Source organism: Microcaecilia unicolor, chromosome 1 (assembly GCF_901765095.1).
Source record: "Microcaecilia unicolor chromosome 1, aMicUni1.1, whole genome shotgun sequence".
Classification (NCBI taxonomy): domain Eukaryota; kingdom Metazoa; phylum Chordata; class Amphibia; order Gymnophiona; family Siphonopidae; genus Microcaecilia; species Microcaecilia unicolor.
In genome coordinates this window covers 78,825,493-78,845,497 of record NC_044031.1, presented here as the reverse complement: position 1 = coordinate 78,845,497, position 20,005 = coordinate 78,825,493, and the positions used below count along the sequence as shown (strand labels likewise).

The 20,005-nt window shown below is 42.3% G+C and overlaps 1 protein-coding gene across 1 annotated transcript in view; it reads left to right on the top strand.

Annotated features, from left to right (window-relative positions):
- Positions 1 to 19,611, top strand: part of PTPRN2 (protein tyrosine phosphatase receptor type N2) — a 1,688,755-nt gene extending 1,669,144 nt beyond the window's left edge. Inside the window, 2 exon segments of the mRNA XM_030198706.1 lie at positions 161 to 234; positions 15,779 to 19,611. Of these exon segments, the coding sequence (XP_030054566.1) occupies positions 161 to 234; positions 15,779 to 15,850 (146 nt within the window). The 3' untranslated portion in view covers positions 15,851 to 19,611.
- The last annotated feature ends 394 nt before the right edge of the window (positions 19,612 to 20,005 follow it).

The following is a 20,005-nucleotide window of genomic DNA, read 5'->3' as shown; positions in this document are numbered from 1 at the left end:
GACACCTCAATTGTAGCTGCTTTCCAAGCGTGCTCAGGGATGAATGTAATAATATTCAATAGGCCTGTTAGCCCAAAGGGAACCCAATAGCAGGTGATGGACAGATGCAACATAGATTATCTTCCACTCTAAACTCAGCCCAATTTGTGGTTTGTTTCAGGTGCTAAAGAGATTGATATTGCTGCTACCCTGGAGCACTTGAGGGACCAGAGACCGGGCATGGTCCAGACAAAGGTACAGTACATCCACTGGGATTTTCAATTCATTAAAGGTGTTTCACACTTGTTTTTGTGGCAGAACAGAGCTGGTATGACCTAGTTTCACATAAGTTGCTAGCTGATTGCTCTGCATGATTCCAGACCCGCTAAGGTTTATTTAGGATGACAATTCATCTGTCACTTCTTTGGCATGTTTTTCTCTTTCTTGTAGCATTTCTAATATGTATCTGTCGTGACCTATGGGAAAAAGTCATCATTGCACAACATTCTGAAGTATATGTTTCACTTAAATAGAGGGAGAAATGTAGTTGTTTCAGCATCAAAGATGCATAAAATGTGCCTGGTGTTCCAGGGGAAACAATTATGTAGTATTATAGTACTGTATCTCACTGTAGAATATAACATCCTACTTGTAGTTTCTTAAAATTAAACAAAACGAATGCTATATATTTTTTTTAAGCCTGCCCAATTAAAAAATAAGAAAGGATCTCATCAGAGTGTATATATGGGTGTATGTTATAAGAAACCTTTCTGTGTCACACTAAAAACTACACGAAGATCTTCCTTTCTACATTTGGTATGCCTGTATAACTTAATATTTCTAAAAAAAATATTTAAATGGAGGACACAAATCTAGAGAATGCCTCTTTTGCCTTCTTATTGAGGGATGTACTAAAAATCGGAAAATGGAGAGTCTGGCAACTGTCTAGTGAGAGAAACAGGCTGGCACTCATAGCTTAAACAGATTTAACCTGAATTCTTATATAATTCAAAGCTTTGCTTTATTTTTTTTTCTTCTTCATAGACTGTACTTAATTGCTAGTTATCTTTCCAGGGAACATATACTTCATAATAGATCCTGCTACTATAGGGACTGGCACTTGAATAAAAACTGTTTTCATACATACAAGGAGAGAGCATTTATGCTCAGTGGGAATAATTTCATGAAGGATATTTCGCACATAAGGCCATTATATGACCGTAAAAGAGCTTTAAAACAATTATCCAAGGGATTACTTGCATAAAAGTAGGCGCAGTGACAGGACGGCATGTACTGTTAGACCTACATATAGGTGTGTTCAGAAGGGGAGTTTGGGTGGAGCGTGTGTGGTGTCACAATTTACATGCACAGTTTGTATAGTATCCCCCATATTCCATATATCTCGCCCAAATTTCCGTGTCCAACTTTGTAATAAATTAACTAATGAGCTCGGAAACATCATTAATTGGGTGCTAACAACCAATTATTTTTGTTAATTGGCAGTCTTAAAAATTTGTGAACACAGCTTGCCGCTCACTATCTGTAAAGCATGACACCTAACTTCAATCGCGCATATCTGAAAAGGGGGCAAGGCCAAGGGCATGTCAAGAGCATTCTAAAAAGTTGTGCGTGGATTTATAGAATTCTCCTGAAGTGCGCCTAAGCTGGACATCAGCATTTACACCTGCTTTTAGCAGGCATAAGTACCAGCGCCCAAATGTTAACATGCATATATGTTGTCTGCATGTAAATGTGTGTCTCTGTTGTGTGCTGGGTGTGTATTTGGGTTGAGGAAGACATGTAAGCCACAAAGGTTGAGGGGAAGGGAACAGTATGGACCATGTAGGAGTAGTTATTGCGGACAAGTTTTGGGGCAATTGATGGGGTGGAGAGACATTAGCAGGGATAGTTTTTGGGGTTCGGGCAGTTTGTAAGTTGTGTCAATTGCAGGTAGGGTAGTTTTGGGGTGTGAGGTAGTTTATAGGGTTTATTATTTGGGATGGTGGGGTAGTTGTGGAGGGCACTTTTAGAAAGTGGACCAATTTACAAGGAGGTGGAGAAGTTTGGGTAGTTTTTTGGAGCAGGGCAGTTTGCGGGAGGTAGTTTTAGTAGGTAAGGGCAATTTAGGGGGGGGGTGTTGCAGTTGCAGGGGGGTAGGGAAGTTGCAGGGAGCAGTTTTTTGGGCCATGGCAGTTTGCAGGTGGTGTGGCAGTTGCAAGGGGTGTAGTTTTTGAGCTGTGGGGGCTGTTGCAGGGGGATGGGGCAATTGTGACGGAGAGTATGTTTTCAGGATAGGGAGGTTTGGAAAAGTAGAGAATTCCTTCTTTGAAACTGTCTTGTGTTCTTAAACTGGTATTTTACTCTAAGTTTCTATGCCACAGAAATGTGTTAGGCAGTGCTTTTTTTGTAGAAAAAAAGGTGTTGGTATTCATTATGGGCGGGGTCAGCACATATGGCCCCACCCCTATGATAGCCACACCCCTTATACCAGCTATGGCGCATATAAACAGACATCATTGAAAATATTATACTAGTATAGGAGAAAAAAATAACGTGATTTTTTTCATTAGAAATAATTTCTGTAAGCTGTTAAAGCTCCAGTATACCCAGTGCAAAATAATACAGCAGATGTAAGTTCTCAAATTGGACATATTTCAAACACTAAAATGAAAATAAAATGATTTTTTTCTACTTTTGTTGTCTGGTGACTTTGTTTTTCTTTCCATATTGGTCCCAGTCTCTGATTCTGCTTTCCTTCGTTTTCGCTTAACTCTTCTGCGCCATTTGTCATTTTTCTCTCCTTTTTCTTTGTGTTCTTCAATATTTTTCAGCCTCTCTCTCTGTCCAGATTTAATTCATTCTTACTATCCATTCTTTAATTTCCTTCATCTACCTATGGCTTTTCATCTTTTTCTCACCCTTGTTCTCCCCATGCCCCTTCCTCTTATTCTCCAGTCTTTCTCTACTCCCCTTTTCCATCCAGCAGCTCTCCTTTCTCTCCCCATCCTTCCAGTGTCTCCCCTATTTCTTTCTGCATTCTTCCATCCATTGTCTCCTCTTTCTCCCTACCCTTCCATCCAGTGTCTTCCCTCTTTCTCTCCCCATACTTCCACCCATCTACCCTCTCACCTGCTGGCTGTCTGCGGTGCCGCGCTTGCTTTTTTAAAATATTTTTGATCTTTTTCTTTTTGTAGCGGCCGCTACTGTTCAACAGGAGAAGCAGCAGCAGCTGGAAATGGGAGCTGGCGCCGCGTGTTTCGCGGGAGACTTGGGACTGAGAGGAAGTGCAGGACTCGGGGGGGGGGGGCAAAAAAAGGTGCCAGTACGCCATACCGTTGCATACCGGCACAAAAAAAGCACTGGTGTTAGGACATATTGGGGGGGGGGCTTATTTCTCTAGAGCTCCTGGTCCAATTTAGTGCATTTTTAAGCCCAATGTGTCTTTCTACATGCCAAGTTTCATCCCATTCAAGCAAGAACTCCTCCCATAGAAACACATTTGGTCATTTTTTGTGGGGCTAGAGTAGCAGACTTGGTGGAGCTGAGGGAGACAGAGAGGTACATAGAAGTGACCTACAGGGATTTGGTAGAGAAGTCCCACCTCCAGTCTGATAGCCCTTGTGCTACCCTGGAGGAAGGAGGTCTCCTAGAAGGAGAGCATCACCCTGGTGAAGTAGGAAGTACTCCTGTAGCCAGGACATGCCCACCAGGGGATGTACTATCCTCTCACACAGAGGATATGTCTCCAAGTGCTGCCCAGGAGGGAAAGGTTAGGACAGCTGTTGTAGTTGGTGATTCGATCATTAGGCATATAGATAGTTGAGTGGCTGGTGGATGTGAGGATCGCCTGATGACTTGCCTGCCTGGTGAAGGTGGCGGACCTCATGCATCACCTAAATAGGATTTTAGATAGTGCTGGGGAGGAATCAGCTGTCTTGGTACATGTGGGTACCAATGACATAGGAAAATGTGGGAGAGAGGTTCTGGAAGCCAAATTTAGGCTCTTAGATAGAAAGATCTAATCCAGATCCTCTAGGGTAGCATTTTCTGAAATGATACCAGTTCCACGCTCAGGGCCCAAGACACAGGCAGAGCTCTGGAGTCTCAATGCGTGGATGAGGCGATGGTGCAGGGAGGAGGGTTTTAGATTTGTTAGGAACTGGGCAACATTCTGCGGAAGGGAGAGCCTAATCCGAAAGGATGGGCTCCACCTTAACCGGGGTGGGACCAGACTGCTGGCATTGGCATTTAAAAAGGAGATAGAGCAGCTTTTAAACTAGAAATGGGGGGAAGGCCGACAGTCGCTCAAAAGCTCATGGTTTGGGATAAGGTATCTTTCAAAGATATCGTCAAAACAGGGAAGATAGGGTATCCTGATAGTGAGGTTCCAAAAGAGACCGTAGTAGATCAGGTGTCCTTAAATAAAAATAAAAATCAGACAAAAGATTGCAAATTAATGCTGTCAAGTACTAAGCATGATGTAAATAGGAACAACAAATATTGTTTGAAATGTCTATATGCGTATGCCAGGAGCCTAAGAAATAAGATGGGAGAGTTAGAATATATTGCACTAAATGAAAAATTAGATATAATATGCATCTCTGAGACCTGGTGGAAGGAGGATAACCAGTGGGATACTGTCATACCGGGGTACAAATTATATCGTAGTGATAGGGTGGAGGGGTAGCATTGTATATTAACGAGAGCCTTGAATCAAATAGATTGGAAATTCTGCAGGAAACAAAATACTTCTTGGAATCATTGTGTATTGAAATTCCATATGTAAAGGGGAAAAGGATAGTGATAGGAGTGTACTACCATCCGCCTGGCCAGGATGAACAGACGGATGCAGAAATGTTAAAGGAAATTAGGGACGCAAACAAACTGGGCAACACAATAGTAATGGGTGATTTCAATTACCCTGATATTGACTGGGTAAATGTAACATTGGGGCACGCTGGGGAGGTAAAATTCCTTGATGAAATCAAGGACAGCTTTACAGAGCAGCTGGTACAGGAGCCGACGAGAGAAGGAAAAATTCTAGACCTAGTCCTTAGTGGAGCGCATGATCTGGTGCGGGAGGTAATGGTGCTGGGGCCGCTTGATAACAGTGATCATAATATGATTGGATTTGATATTAGCTTTGAAGTAAGTATACATAGGAAATCAAATACATTAGCATTTAACTTTAAAAAAGGAGACTGATAAAATGAGAAGAACGGAGAAAAAAATACCTAGAGGAGCAGCTGCGAGGGTCAAAAATTTACATCAGGCATGGATGCTGTTCAAAAACACCATCCTGGAAGCCCAGGCCAAATGTATTCCATGTATTAAAAAAGGAGGACGGAAGACCAAACGACAGCCGGCGTTGTTAAAAAGTGAGGTGAAGGAAGCTATTAGAGCTAAAAGAAAATCCTTCAGAAAATGGAAGAAGGAACCTCCTGAAAATAATGAGAAACCGCATAAGGCTAAGAAGGACTTTGAAAAAAACATTGCGTTGGAGGCAAAAACACACAGTAAAATTTTTTTAGGTATATTAAAAGAAGGAAGCCGGCAAAAGAATTGGTTGGACCGCTAGATAGCCAAGGAGTAAAAGGGGCGATCAGGGAAGACAAAGCTGTAGCGTAGAGATTAAATGAATTCTTTACTTCGGTCTTCACCGAGGAAGATTTGGGTGGGATACTGGTGCCGGAAATGGTATTCGAAGCTAACGAATCGGAGAAACTTAATGAATTCTTTGTAAACCTGGAGGATGTAATGGGGCAGTTCTACAAACTGAAGAGTAGCAAATCTCCTGGACCGGTTGGTATTCATCCCACAGTACTGATAGAACTGAAAAATGAGCTTGTGGAGCTATTGTTAGTAATATGTAATTAATCCTTAAAATCGAGCTTGGTACTGGAAGATTGGAGGGTAGCCAATGTAACGCTGATTTTTAAAAAAGGTTACAGAGGAGATCCAGGAAATTATAGACTGGTGAGTCTGACATCGGTGCTGGGCAAAATGGTAGTGACTATTATAAAGAACAAAATTACAGAGCATATTCAAAAGCATGAATTAATGAGACGTGGTCAACATGGATTTAGTGAAGGGAAATCTTGCCTCACCAATCTACTACATTTCTTTGAAGGGGTGAACAAACATGTAAAAGGGCCTCTAAATGTTCTTTTTCTTTAACACAAGCAGGAAGCAAGCAGCAGTATGCATTTGAAATTACCCAGCAGTTGTTGCTGGTTGTTGCTTCAGTTTCAGCCCAGGAGAAGAGAGAGAGAGAGCTCTTTGCTGAAGCCCTGTAGAAAACAGTTATATTTGATAACTGGTAAACAACTATATATGCTCTGATCTCCCCAGCTACTTTCTAGGAAGTATTCAAGTGTTTAGTTAGTGTTATAACTGATCCATATGTCAGTTACCTGTTATTGTTTGCCATTTGCGCTATTTTGTTCCACTGTTCAATATTTTTTAAGAGAATAAACATAATTGTTCACCCTATTTGGACTGATAAAGAATCCTGGTGGTTTGTTTCTTGGGTCTCTGAGTGATTTCTGAGAACTAGGGGACCATTGGGAGTATGACTTCAGTAACCTAGAAATCACTGGGGATAATTGGAGAACAGGAGACTTGCCCAGAGGCGGTTGTGACCCAGTCGGCGGGAGGAGAATACTAATGAAGAGCACAAGCAGCAGGTGCAGGCGGACCTGAGCTGTTCTGGGGATAGAGTCTCTAAGTGGCCACGGGGTAACCCCAGGCGGGTGGCTAGGCGTTTCGTGACAGATCTATAAACCCCTAATGCAGTCCATTAGTTTTCTTATATTTTTTTTCCTTGTGATGACTTGTACTGTGCCAAAACTGGAAATGTAGTGAGACAGAATAATTAAATTCAGTAACATCCAAAACTTATTAATTAACATTAATCACATTTGGGTAATAACTGAGAAAATGCTGTTAAAAAAAGTTATATTAGAAAGCATGACGTCGGCTTGGTTAACTTCTGCTGTATATCAACCAGTTGTAATAAAAAATATCAAATGCATTTTTATAATATACCACGGCAATCCACAAAGCAAAAGGAGCAAGTTCCCATGAACCATCTTTCTATTTTGATCTAGATACAGGGAAAAAAAAGATTTTACATGCTCCTAGGTTTCAACCTAATTCATGTTTGATGTGTGATATAAATGTCATAAATAAGCAAATAAATAGATAGAAACTTTAAATGTTGAGCGCCTGATTCTCATAACATGACGTCTGTTTTAGTGGCCCTTTACCAGGAGGAAAAATACTCTCTGCGTGAATACAACACATGCTAGGGTATCCCTATAACCAGCCCCTCCAAATGACACACCGATTACAATTTATAGTAAATTACTACTCTACCTATGAAGGGTTATTCTGTGTACATCCATATGGTGCACAAGCTGGCATGTTTGAAAATACAAGTGGGATCAAATAAAAATGCTACCGGCAATAAAGAACAACATCATGAATGCAGCAGCTCATTGGTTTGTTTGCTTTTTTTTTTTTTTTTACATCATCCTGTCTCCTGTTTTTATCCAACTCCTTGCTTCCAACAGACACTGCTCAGAGTAAGGCCCAGGGCTTCTAAAGCATGTGGCTTCTCCCCATTTACCTAAGGAATGGATCACCTGACTCAGGGGCTCATGCTCACAGTTTACAGTGCTAGCAATGACTGATTTAAACTGTTTTTTGCCAGTCTAGCAATCACGTTATTCAGTGTCAAATGCACAAGGGGGTTCTGCATGGTTTTACCATTCAGGGTAACAGCTAATGATGATCCTGTGCAAGTGTATTACAAAGAGCTCATTAGTATTAAATTGAGCATTCTGAGTGATGCACAGACATTTCCAAGTGATGCACAGAAAGGAGTGCCTACCTTTAAAATGGAAAATGTTCAGTCAGGTCTGGAGCTGTCCTGTGAGGGAGACTTCTGGAAGGAGCAGTCCGCTTGTATTTTTCAACAACAAAACTTGTCAGTGAGCAGGGAACAGCTTTATAGGGACAGAGAAACAGCGGGGGGGGGGGGGGCTTTCAGCAAGGAGGAGATTTTATTTTTCAGTAGCAAGCAGTGTTGAAGAGCAGAGAACAGCTTAGAGAGGCAGAGAAACACCCGGGGGGGGGGGGGGGGTGGCTTTCAGCAAGGAGGAAATTTTGTCAATAGCAAACAGTGGCCAAGAGTAGAGGCCAGCTGAAGGATGGAGAAACAAGCAGACAGCCGATCAACTGGGGAAAGCCCCTGTGATGTCAGCTATGATGTCAGCTTTGGAAGGCGGAGAAACAAGCAGACAGCCAATCAGCTGGGGAAAGCCCTATGATGTCAGCTGGGGGGGGGGGCTTTCAGCAAGGAGGAGATTCCCAAGCAAAATCATTGAGGGGGGGGCAGAAGGAAGGCAAGTAAGCTGCAGAGGGAGGTGGAGTCAGCACCAGATCACTGCAAGGGAAAGGAAAGAGTACACCAGCCCTATCCCATGCACAGAACAGGGACACTTACCGAGAGACCATTCTGCACATGTGCTAGGCACTTTCCCTACCGAGCTGCTTGCTGAAATTGTGTGCAGCTCATTTGAATGCGATTTCCTTTGAGCATCTCTCGCTATCTCCAAATCGGTAAGTTCTTCCGAGGATCTAAATGTATTCGGTTTTTAACAGGGACTTTTGTGCATCAGGCCGTTAGTCTATAGTGAATATTTCCCCTCATAGACATGTACTATCCAAATATAGGTCTCACTAATCCATCTGATAAACATACTAAGGCTCAATATTCAGAGCAGTTTAAGTGGGCAAGATAGGCACCTGCCTTTGGGATAGAGAGAGCAAGGGCATCACCATGGAGACAGTTAGTGAGAAGAAATGAGTCAGTACTAGGCAACGTTAGAGCCAGATCAAAAGTGTGACTGGCAGTATGTGCTGGTATAAATATATGCTGGATGAGTCCTAGCTCTGAAATGATGGACAAAGTGGGTGTCTTGTGACCGGGGGTTATCCACATAAAAATTTAGGTCCCCCAGAAATAGAAGGTTGGGGAATTGGACAACAATGTGAGAAAGAGTCTTGGCAAGAGCTATGGATAGGAAAACATATGAGCCCAAACCTTGGAGACAGATAAAGAGCTGTGGGCAATTAATGCTATTCTACTGCTGCAACATGTGAGTCTGCAGGTTTGAAAAGGCAGAATAGATGGGAGGAAGACAGAGCACTTGTCCTTAACCAAGTTTTGTAAAGACAAAGGAGTTTAATATTGTAGTAAGGGTTCATATCAGGAATTACTGTAGTTCGCTTCTTGAGAGATGCACAATTAGAAGAGCAGATAAACGAAGAATGGGTGGAGAGAGAATGAGAGGCACAGGTAGTGGGTGAAGTAGAGGTACAGAAACGAAGTTCCCTTACTGTGCAGGAGCTATAGACATGGGGCAGAAGCAGTGAGTGGTGTCCCCAGAATGTAAGCACAGATTGTGCTAGGGTAATGACAATAACAAAGGTTGATAGATGAGTAAAAAAAAAAAAAGCAAGCACAAAGAAAAAACAGTAAGGGAAGATATGGGGGAGGGTGATCGTACTGTAGGTATAGTCACCCGAGGAGTCACCCCAAGGAGCTTGCCCAAAGACATGCGAACATTGCAAAGGGGTGTAATTTAAAGGAGTACCGGAACAACACTTCGGTCCCATTTGGGAGATGGGCGGGGCATGCTGAATAGCAGTGTAAGCAGCAGTCAGAAGCAATAGGCAAGATAAAACTGAGATTCATTGCCATGAAGTGGGCGGGGTTTAGCAGATAGCGATGTAAGCGGCAGTCAGCAGCAGTAGCCAGGACCAAACCAGCAAGAAATAGAAAGAGGCAGCATCAAGTAAGTCTAGCACACAGAGTTCTTCAGCTATGTACCTCTTTATTGTGTTAAGCTACAAAGTGCAATTTTAAATCCTGCAGATGAAGCCCCACAGCATTCATTCGTGATTTACCTGGCTCTAGTGAATGCTGGTGTGATTTACAGCTTTGGAAGTGCTAAAATACAACTAGGTTAATCTGTTTACTTAAATAGCCTGCTTTCCAGCAATGTTAATCTGAGGACAGAAATGTTTTTACTGCCTGCTCTGCCTTTTATTAGTGATCAACAATTCAATTTAAGGAATCCAAAGGTGTTTAAATATTGATGCCCCCTGAACCTGTGTGGCCAGAGGCAGCAGTATCATTATTTACAAAGGGTGCAATTAGATTCATGATATTTGCTAGTGATATGTTTGGAAGGAGGAAGTGAGAACTGAAGCACAAATTGAACAAATACATTTAATTAGTCACATAAGTCGTCTTCTGTGTTTTCTCATGTGCAGTGCATCCTAAGGTCAGGTACCCTTAATATCTTATCTGTCCAGTGGCCACTGATGACAAAATGTAGCTATTTTAGATCTATGTATACAACAAAATGCAGGTTACATGAAAGGTCATAGCGATACATGTGCTGGAACTAAGGTTGTCAACTAGATCCTGATTTGCACAACAGAATTAATTCAGTCCTGGGTTTATCCCATTTCTTGCAGAACTGAGGGCCAGATGCACTAAACTTTACGAGCCAATAATGAGCCAAAAACGAGCCATTAATGAGTAAGCAGTAAACCCTGGCATGCACTAAACACTTTTTTCCGATGACGGTAGCATCTAACGAAAACGGAATGCAGATGAGCAAATCGTGTTTATCCCATTTCTTGCAGAACTGAGGGCCAGATGCACTAAACTTTACGAGCCAATAATGAGCCAAAAACGAGCCATTAATGAGTAAGCAGTAAACCCTGGCATGCACTAAACACTTTTTTCCGATGACGGTAGCATCTAACGAAAACGGAATGCAGATGAGCAAATCGTGTAGAAACCCTATTGTAATGAGATGCACTAACCTTTTCTGATTGCCTTAATGCTGGAAAACGCTGGAAAATCTAACGAGAGGTGTGTACCTCTCGTTGGGGCTGCACGGGATTGGAAAAATTATTAAAATGTAAAAAAAAAAAGCCTGGAAGTCTCTGAGCCAATCCCAGCACAGTTAGCTGAGCTAAACATGCTGGTGCTGGGTGGGAGGGAGGCCTGGTGCTGGGTGGGAGGCCTGGTGCCTGGTGCTGGGTGGGAGGGAGGGATGCCTGATGCTGGGAGGGAGGGAGAGAGGGACGGATGCCTGGTGCTGGGTGGGAGGCCTGGTGTTGGGTGGGAGACCTGGTGCCTGGTGCTGGATGAGTGGGAGGCCTGGTGCTAGGTGGGTGAGAGGGATACTTGGTGCTGGGTGAGAGGCCTGGGTGCCTGGTGCTGGGTGAGAGGGAGGGAGGGAGTGATGCCTGATGCTGGGTGGGAGGGAGGGACGGATGCCTGGTGCTGGGTGGAATGCCTGGTGCTAGGTGGGAGGGAGTGATGCCTGATGCTGGGAGGGAGGAATGCCTGATGCTGGGTGGGTGGGAGGCCTGGGGCCTGGTGCTGGGTGGGAGGCCTGGTGCTTGGTGCTGGGTGGGAGGCCTGCCTGGTGCTGGGAGGGCAGAGGGGAGAGGAGGGTGGCTGGACAGGGGTGGCTGGATGGGGAGAGGAGGGTTGCTGGACATGGGTGGATGGAGGGGAGGGCAGGGGGGAGAGGAGGGCAAGAAATGAAGAAGAAAGGAGGAAAGTAAAGAAATAAATGGAAAGGAAGCCCTGGAAACGGAGTTAAGAGAACAGATAGAGAGCAGCAGAATCAGAGACTAGGACCAATATGGATAGAAAAACAAAATCACCAGACAACAAAGGTAGAAAAAAATCATTTTATTTTCATTTTAGTGTTTGGAATATGTCCAATTTGAGAATTTACAACTGCTGTCTTATTTTGCACTGGGTATACTGGAGCTGTAACAGCTGACAGAAATGATTTATAATGAAAAAAATCATGTTATTTTTTTCTCCTATACTAGTATAATAGTTTCAATGATGTCTGTTTATATGTGCCATGGCTGGTGTAAGGGGTGTGGCTATTATAGGGGTGGAGTCATATGTGGTGACCCCGCCCATAATGAGTACCGGCACCTGCGATAAATAATTAGATTTTGGGTTGCTGTTTGGGCACTCGGTCTCTGAAAGGTTCGCCATCACTGGGCAAGACCATGGGAACTGAGTGAGTTGGGCTATCATATCTGTGAACTGCCTTGGTTGCATAAGCATAAGCATGGTATGGTACGTATCTGAATAAACAAAAGCATAAAACAAGCAATTCTATGCGTGCTTGCACTTACGCATACCTAGTGAACATAAGTGCAGAGGAAATTAGATTGGACTCAGTACTGCATACAGTGTTCTTCTTTTTAGCTCCATCACTTTGGAATTCCTTACCTCGTGAATTACACACAGAATTGTCTCACACTATGAGCCCGTTTGCTAAAGAGTGTTATGCACAGTTAGTGCATGAAAACAGGCTACACACAAACTTGTTAAAACATTTTGCTGTATTTTGCCTGTTTCCAAGCACTAAACTGTGTGTTATTTAATTTTGGGGGAATTTGTCTCTGAGGGGGCATGGGTGGAGCACAGACATGGAAGTGCTAACCAGCTAGTGCATTATGAATAGCGCGTGCTACTGGTTAATGCAAAGTTAACGCAGGAGTATAAGTGCGCCCACATTAACTTCCTGCAGGTACTGTGTTAATGGGAACTTTAGCACACGACCTGCAAATAAAAGGAAAAAGCCTTAAAAAGCACTACATTAAATCTGAGCTTAGCGCATGGTAAAGTTTCACATTTTCACATGTTAAGTCCAGATTTTACTGCACTTTAGTAAAAGGGTCCCTAAGTTTAAAAAAGCCTTAAAAATGTATTTGGACTTGCTTTTCCTGACTAAGCAGCCCAACAGGGCACAGTGGCTTTCATAGCATGGGGCAGGTCATGAACTGGATGTTTGAGCTTACCTTTTCTTTATTCCTGCACACTTTTACTTATCTATCTCCTCTCTGGCTGTTTGAACATAGAGTGCCTTGCCTTTATTAATGATTTAGATTGTATACCACTTTTTTGTTGTCCAAGATGGCATAGTAAGTGCTTAATAAACAAACAATATTTTATAAGGACATACATAAGTGCTATAGCATGAAGTTGTAAGGGGGATGTACACATGGGTGGATCATGGGCATATCTTCTAATTATGTGTGCAACTTACAGAATACTGTAAGATGTACGTGTTGCTTGCCGCACTTAGGTGTACTCATTTACATCTGCCATAGATCAGGAGTAATTGATTTAGGCATGCTGATGTGAATTTAAGCCAGAATTCTATAACAGATGCCATTATAGAGTAGGTACTCCCAGAGGTGCATCAGAATCACCTATATCTAGGCACCCCTATTTAGAATTGCCCCCATAGAGTAGACCTTGGTGCTAATTGGCTCATTAGCCAATTTAGTTAAACGCACATCTCAGGATAGCATGCAGTTTTGTGCACATAACTTTGCACATCATGTATAGAATCTGGGAGTAAGCAGCATGGATTTTTTTTTTTTACTGTGCTGGCTGGTTTTAACTCACAGTAGCTATTAGCATGGGTCTATGCTAACATCTATTATGTGGTAAAATCAGTGGCATACCAAGGGGGGGGCGGTGGGGGCAGTAACCCGTTCCGGGGCAGAGGGAGCAGGGAACGAGCGTTGCCGACAAACGCGCGGCACCCCCCCCCCCCCCCCAAGCAGGTAAAGATGCACCCGGGGGGTGTCCGTCATTTCGCCGGGGGGGGGGGGGGTCGCGCTGCACCTGGGGGGGCGCATCGGCGATCTGCCCCGGGTGTCAGCCAGCCACCCTAGGAACGCCACTGGGTAAAATCTGAACTAGCTGCTAGATACAGCTTGGTAAAAGGGCCTCTTAGTCCCTTTGGGGGAAGTTATCAACACGGGCTACCATTAAGGCATGGTATTTTACTGTTAACCCCACTTACTAATAACTGGTCTAATTGCATAAAATGAGACCTGCGCTTCAAAAGCACAAGTTAGTGGTAAAATAATGCAACATAACATAATGGTAGCCCATGTTGATAACTATGCTCTTGAATGCATGACAGTAACTACCCCTCTGAAATTATAAGCATGTAAAAAGGTTTTTTTTTAAAACACTAAGTAAAATAAGATAAAATGAGAAATTCAAGGAATAAGACCAAAAGACAAAGCAAAGTGCCCGAAATGTTCACGTTATTATGCAAAATCTGTCTTTAATTTTTGCAGCAGCTGGAGGTTATTTCATATCAGGTTGACACTAGCATGAGCGCATAACCTAGTGTTAGAAAAAATTACCAAGGGAACAGAACTTGGGAATGTAGCTTGGCTGATGGAGATGGTTTTTTTTTGGGGGGGGGGGGGGGGTTCCCTTTTGTTATGTTTTGTTTTATCTGTAAAGAAATAAAAGGGAAATGCATAAGATTAATATTGGAATGCAGGTTTTTCAGACCCTGAGGAGCAATTGCAATAAGTTTTGACTCGCTGGGTTTATGTATAATGCACAATAAACAGAAGAATTTTTCAAAAATAACATATTACCTTCTTCAAGTATCAAATATTCTATTTGGAAACACTATCTCTGGACAAACCTAAAAATGATCCAATATTTAAATTTAATTTAATTCATAGACAATTTTACCCACATAAGCCTTTTGACCCATAGCCCTATAACTTTACATTTCAGAAAACAAAACTTTAAAAAATTGTTGAGCATCCAGTACTGTGATTTTGTATTTATGCTATGCTGCTAATGTCTTCTATCCCACTAACTCCCTTATTTCTAATGTTCAAAGCAGGTTAACATAACAGCAGGACATGTTTATCCACTCCTACCCTAGCTGAGATAATATTTAACCATCTCGCTGACCCTAAGGGGTCCTTTTACTAAGCCACGGTAGGCTCTATGCGTGTACAGCATGTGCCCAAATGAGACTACTGCCGGGCCAGCGCACCCTCCTGGCGGTAATTTCAGATTTGGTGTGCGCCCATAACATGTGAATGAATTATTTATTTATTTCCTCCTACGCGCACCAGTTCCGACAGTAATTGGCACTTGGCGCGTGCCGACTGGTCACTGTGCGTGTAGCGCGTGAGTCCTTGCCACTAGATCAATGGGTATCGTTAAGGGCTCAGGCCAGTTTTGGGCGCAGACTGGTTTCATTTTTACCACAGGCCCTTTTGCCATTCCATTAAAAAGAAGCCATTAAAACTTGGCCCAACGCACACCCAATACACACGCCTACACCACCGCAGACCACTTTTTACTGCGGCTTAGTAAAAGGGCCCCTAAATTAGTCACCTTACTTTCTAACTCTTCTTACTCTCATACCTATCTATATGTTCCATCTTTGCTTATACCCTTCAATGTCAATTAAAATGTTCTATTACGTATTGTATTGACAGTGTAAGCAGTATACTGTGCCATACTTTGTATTGTTATTTGAATACTTTTACTGCTGTAATTGTCTATTGCTCATGTTTGATCTATTCTTACTGTACACCGCCTTGAATGAATTCCTTCAAAAGCAGTAAATAAATCCTAATAATAAAAGTATATTACAAAACACATCAGATTGTACCCTCGTAAAAAATTGTCACCTATCTCTGATTCCAAAAACTTTTCAAACAGCTACGTCTTAACTGCCTTCCTAAACATTTCATAAGATGGACTATGACGAATATATAGAGGCACTGAATTCCAAATTATAACTGTACAGTAACAATAAGAACCTTGATAAATATGCATTACATTGTTTGTTTATTTATTTATGGCATTATTGTGACAGTGTTCTTATTTTTTCTGCAGGAACAATTTGAGTTTGCTTTGACAGCAGTGGCGGAGGAAGTGAATGCAATCCTGAAGGCACTTCCACAGTGAGAGTTCCAGGCTCCTGGTGGCTCCCTGAAGATCATTTCCTTGTTTTCTTAGTCTGTCAGTCTCTCTAAATGTTGTTGGAAACCGTGACCTGACTTTAACTGTGCTTCATCTATTGTAACCGCATAGAAATAGGGTTTTTTTTAAATCTCTGTGACCAGTACAATTCAACAGTTAAAGAGGGGGAGGGAGAAGAAGAGGAGAATTATAGCTGTCTCAATAGATAGGGTGGCTATGTTGCACCAAGTCCAGAGGAGCAAGCTAAGCCAGTCCTGGTGGCACCCCATTGCATGCAGGGAGATGTAGTTTTGCTTTCATATGCATGCAGTGGAGCAAAGCCAGGACCAGCTTAATATATCCACTTGGAAATGGAATTATATGGTAATGCCTTGGGTGACTCATCAAAAAGATAGTTAATAAATCCTAATGAACAATCTCTTTATATCTGGATTCCTATATCTGTGTAGATCTATAGATATAGATCTACATTTATAGATATAAACCTATGTATTGGAACATCAATCAAAGGGACAGCACAGAACAACTGATTGCCTTCAAGTCCTTAGGAAACTAAATTTCACTGCTTGAAAGTCCACATTCATATCCTTAATGGCGTTTATGCCCTTAAGCAATTAAGATCAGTGAAACAATATTTGGATGAAGGCACATTGCACACGCTAATCCATTCGTTTTTAGTTTCAAGGCTACATTAGGCAAATATAGTGTATGCAAAATTGTCTCAGTCGAATTTGAAGAGACTTCAAACACTACAAAATACGGCTATTAGGCTGTTAGGTAACCTTAAGAAATATGATCATATTACTTACACCTTTATATAAAAGTTATCATTGGTTACATATAGTGCAAAGAATTAAGTTTAAGGTGTTGGAAGTTGGTGCATACTATTATTGCCAGCCATCGTATTTGTATGCACTGGTGCTGCCATATATTCCCAGTAGGGTGTTAAGGTCTGCACAAGACCACAGCATGCTCATGCCTCACCAAATTAGAGTCTTAGGGGAATGGACACGGAAGAGGGCGTTCTTTTATCGAGCACCATGTTAGTGAAATGATTTGCCTAAAGAGATTTGAGGTGAAGCTGATCCAAAAAAGTTGAAAGTAAAGTTAAAGACATTTTTATTTTGCTCAGATTTTTGGAAGTTGAGTGACAGTGTTCAGGGGTGAGCCCAGTGACTCTGTATAACACAAGTAACTGACTGTTATTTTAGTTGTGTGCTTGTGAAAATTGTATTTTTCTGCTGTGTGGTTAGGTTTTTCTATCAAAAAAATGATATTCTTTTTTTGGTAATTTTAATTTTTAAATGTAAACCACTTTGCATTGAATAAGATAAGCGGTCTATCAAATGTATAATAAATGTAAACATATAATAATCAGAGAACATTCAGAATATCCCCAGAGAAAAGTAACCAGTTACATCTTGTAACTTCTACAAAAGTATAAGATAACAGGGGCCTGCTACAGAGCTACTCTTATTCTTAGAGAATAAACACCAGAGAACAACACAAGCTACATTAGAGCTCCAGATTTTTAAAAATATTTTCTCATTTACATAATGAGCTTCACCTTTTTACTACACAGATGGGCTGATGCTCACAATTCCAACAGCACCGGAAAACACCATGGGAACAGCGCACAAAAAAAAGCTTTCCAGTGCTTAACACTAATAGCATTGGGAAGTTATTTTTCTGACCCCCCACCCCTCCCTCTATGGCTGCCTGTTGCTTATTGATGGAGCAAAAGGAGACACCTTCCAAAAGAGGTCCAGGTGAGAATCTACCCCCTCTCAGAAAAGTTCCGGTTTCTTTCCCCTCCCGTGAACCAGCTTGTGGACTGCCAGCTATGGCTGGCTCTCGTACTGTGTGTTGTCCCTATGCCGCCTCAAGATAATGTAGAGCCGCTACCTCCAGAGCCAGTGACCAAGGTGACCAGCCGCTACCTCCAGAGCCAGTGACCGGGACAGTCATGTCAGGGTCTGTGGGAATGTAGTACCTTCAAATCCAATGAGAAATCTCTTTTCAGACACCCTAACGCCTAGCAGCAAGGACAAGGTTCGCTTTGTGCACTGTTTCTGAGCATTGGGAAGAAATAGCAAGGACCTCATTTACATAGGTTTGACTACATTTTAATGCTACTTGCAGCCATCTTTGGCGCACTTGTTGTCCCTGGAGTTAGTGCACTCTGAACATTCTGCGCACTCTAATGCCGGCACTAATCACCTCTAGGTTAGGTTCTGTTAGGTTCTGAGTATCAGCCTGTGAGTTCTGTAAATGAATGATGTCTTAGGGTGGCCATGTGCTCTTCTGCTTATTGCATGGAATGCAGGGGCATGAATGAAAGAAAATCCAAGTTAGAGTAACTACATTAGAATAACTCTGCTGGGTCAGACAACTTGTCCCTTACACCTAGTATCCTCTCTCTGACAGTGGCCATATTAGAATGCTTGGGCAATGTAGTTAACAGATCCTAATGGAGAGAGAAGTCTATTCCCTGTTGTTCACTCCGACATTGGCAGGGTTGCCACAGTGTGCCAAAGAAACTGAATCCTGCAAGGATTAACTAGTTCTTACGGAATACAGCAAGTGCAGGTATATGCAGGAAAAGGTGTTAAGAAATCTACTTATAGAACACCTTGCAGATATACAAAACCACTTTTGAAGCACTTAGTTCATTTACAAGCATAAATTAGAAAATAATATCTTAATAATAATTAGTATTATAATATTACAATGCTACACATTCAGTGCCATCCAGAAAAGAGGAAAGAAACTGCTTCCTATTCCCTCATGGCTTAAGAGTCTGACTGCATAGGTTGCCAGTGCTTCCCAAAATATTCTGCTTCGTTTCACTAGATTAAAAAGTTGGTCACATCCTTCTGCAATATTTTCTAAATAATTCATTCTTTTAACCTAGACTACTAGAACATCCTATAAGTAAACATGTTAGTTGAGTCTCTTAAGTTTTCTGGTTCCGGTAAAAAAGCGACACGCGAGTATTAGCCTGTGTCTGCAAATAGTCTAGTAATGTAATTCCGCTTAATTCATACATATAATTTGGTTCATGTTTTAGAGGGAATGAAAATGACAGACAGAAACATGTAATTTTGCTTTTAATGAAGGAAATGGATTGCAAACAAACTGTAATTTTGGCTCTTAATTTTTCCAGACTACTCGAAAAGTGTTTGAAAGCTCCTAATTGTGCCGGGTGAACCATTCGGGGTTTTGCTCTTGCTAATCATAAGTGTTTTTCATTTCCTTTGCTTTCACAACTTTCGATGTAATAAACAAAAATAGTGTTCTCTGTTTTTGGCAATGCATTCCTGTGAAGTTTTCCAACAACAAATACAGTGGGCATAGACTCAATCTGAGGAAGTTTATCCCATTGTTCGTTAAAATGTGTTTAGCACCTATTAAAGGAGTACATTAAGGCTCTACCACCTCCTACCCTTTCCCCTACCTCCCCCTCTAACTCCCTCCCACAAAAATATAGCTTCTTGTTAAATGATTTTTAAAAGAGAGGTTAGGAGGTAAAAAGGTACAGAACTGTAATTTAACTTGCAGCTAGAGGAGGCAAAGGGCTGGGGAACAGGGTCAGCTCTTTTGTTAGGTGGACAAGCATTCACCTAAAGCAACAGAATTTGGGGGATGGTGCTGTGGCTCCAGAATACAAGAGAGTCTTCTTCCTGTGAGGCATGCCACTGCAGCACCCCCCCCCCCCCCTCCTCTCCCCCATTTCCTCCCACACCAGCCCTGAGCACTGCATGAGCCCTTCAAATACTGGCTGGCACTGAAGCACTGCTTTACCCCTCTCCACTCCAAGGCAGACTTTCTGTTGGGGGGGGGGAGAGATTGGGGGGCAGGACACAGCAGCACTTCAGTGTGCACCTGTGCTTAAAGGGCCTGCACATTACTCACTCTTCTTTAAGCTTGGGACCAACACAGGAGGAAATAGGGGGCGGTGGCAGTAACGCAGGCATGGGGAACAAAGAGAGGGAAGATGTTGGATGCTGAGTGGGGTAGGAAAGAGAAGGTGAGATTCAGGCCAACTGGTGGGGGGTGTTAGGAGAGGAAAACTTGACTATTAAACATTTCTTCAAGACTTTCTTCAGATTTCCCAATGCCTTGAATTGTATAGAGAGA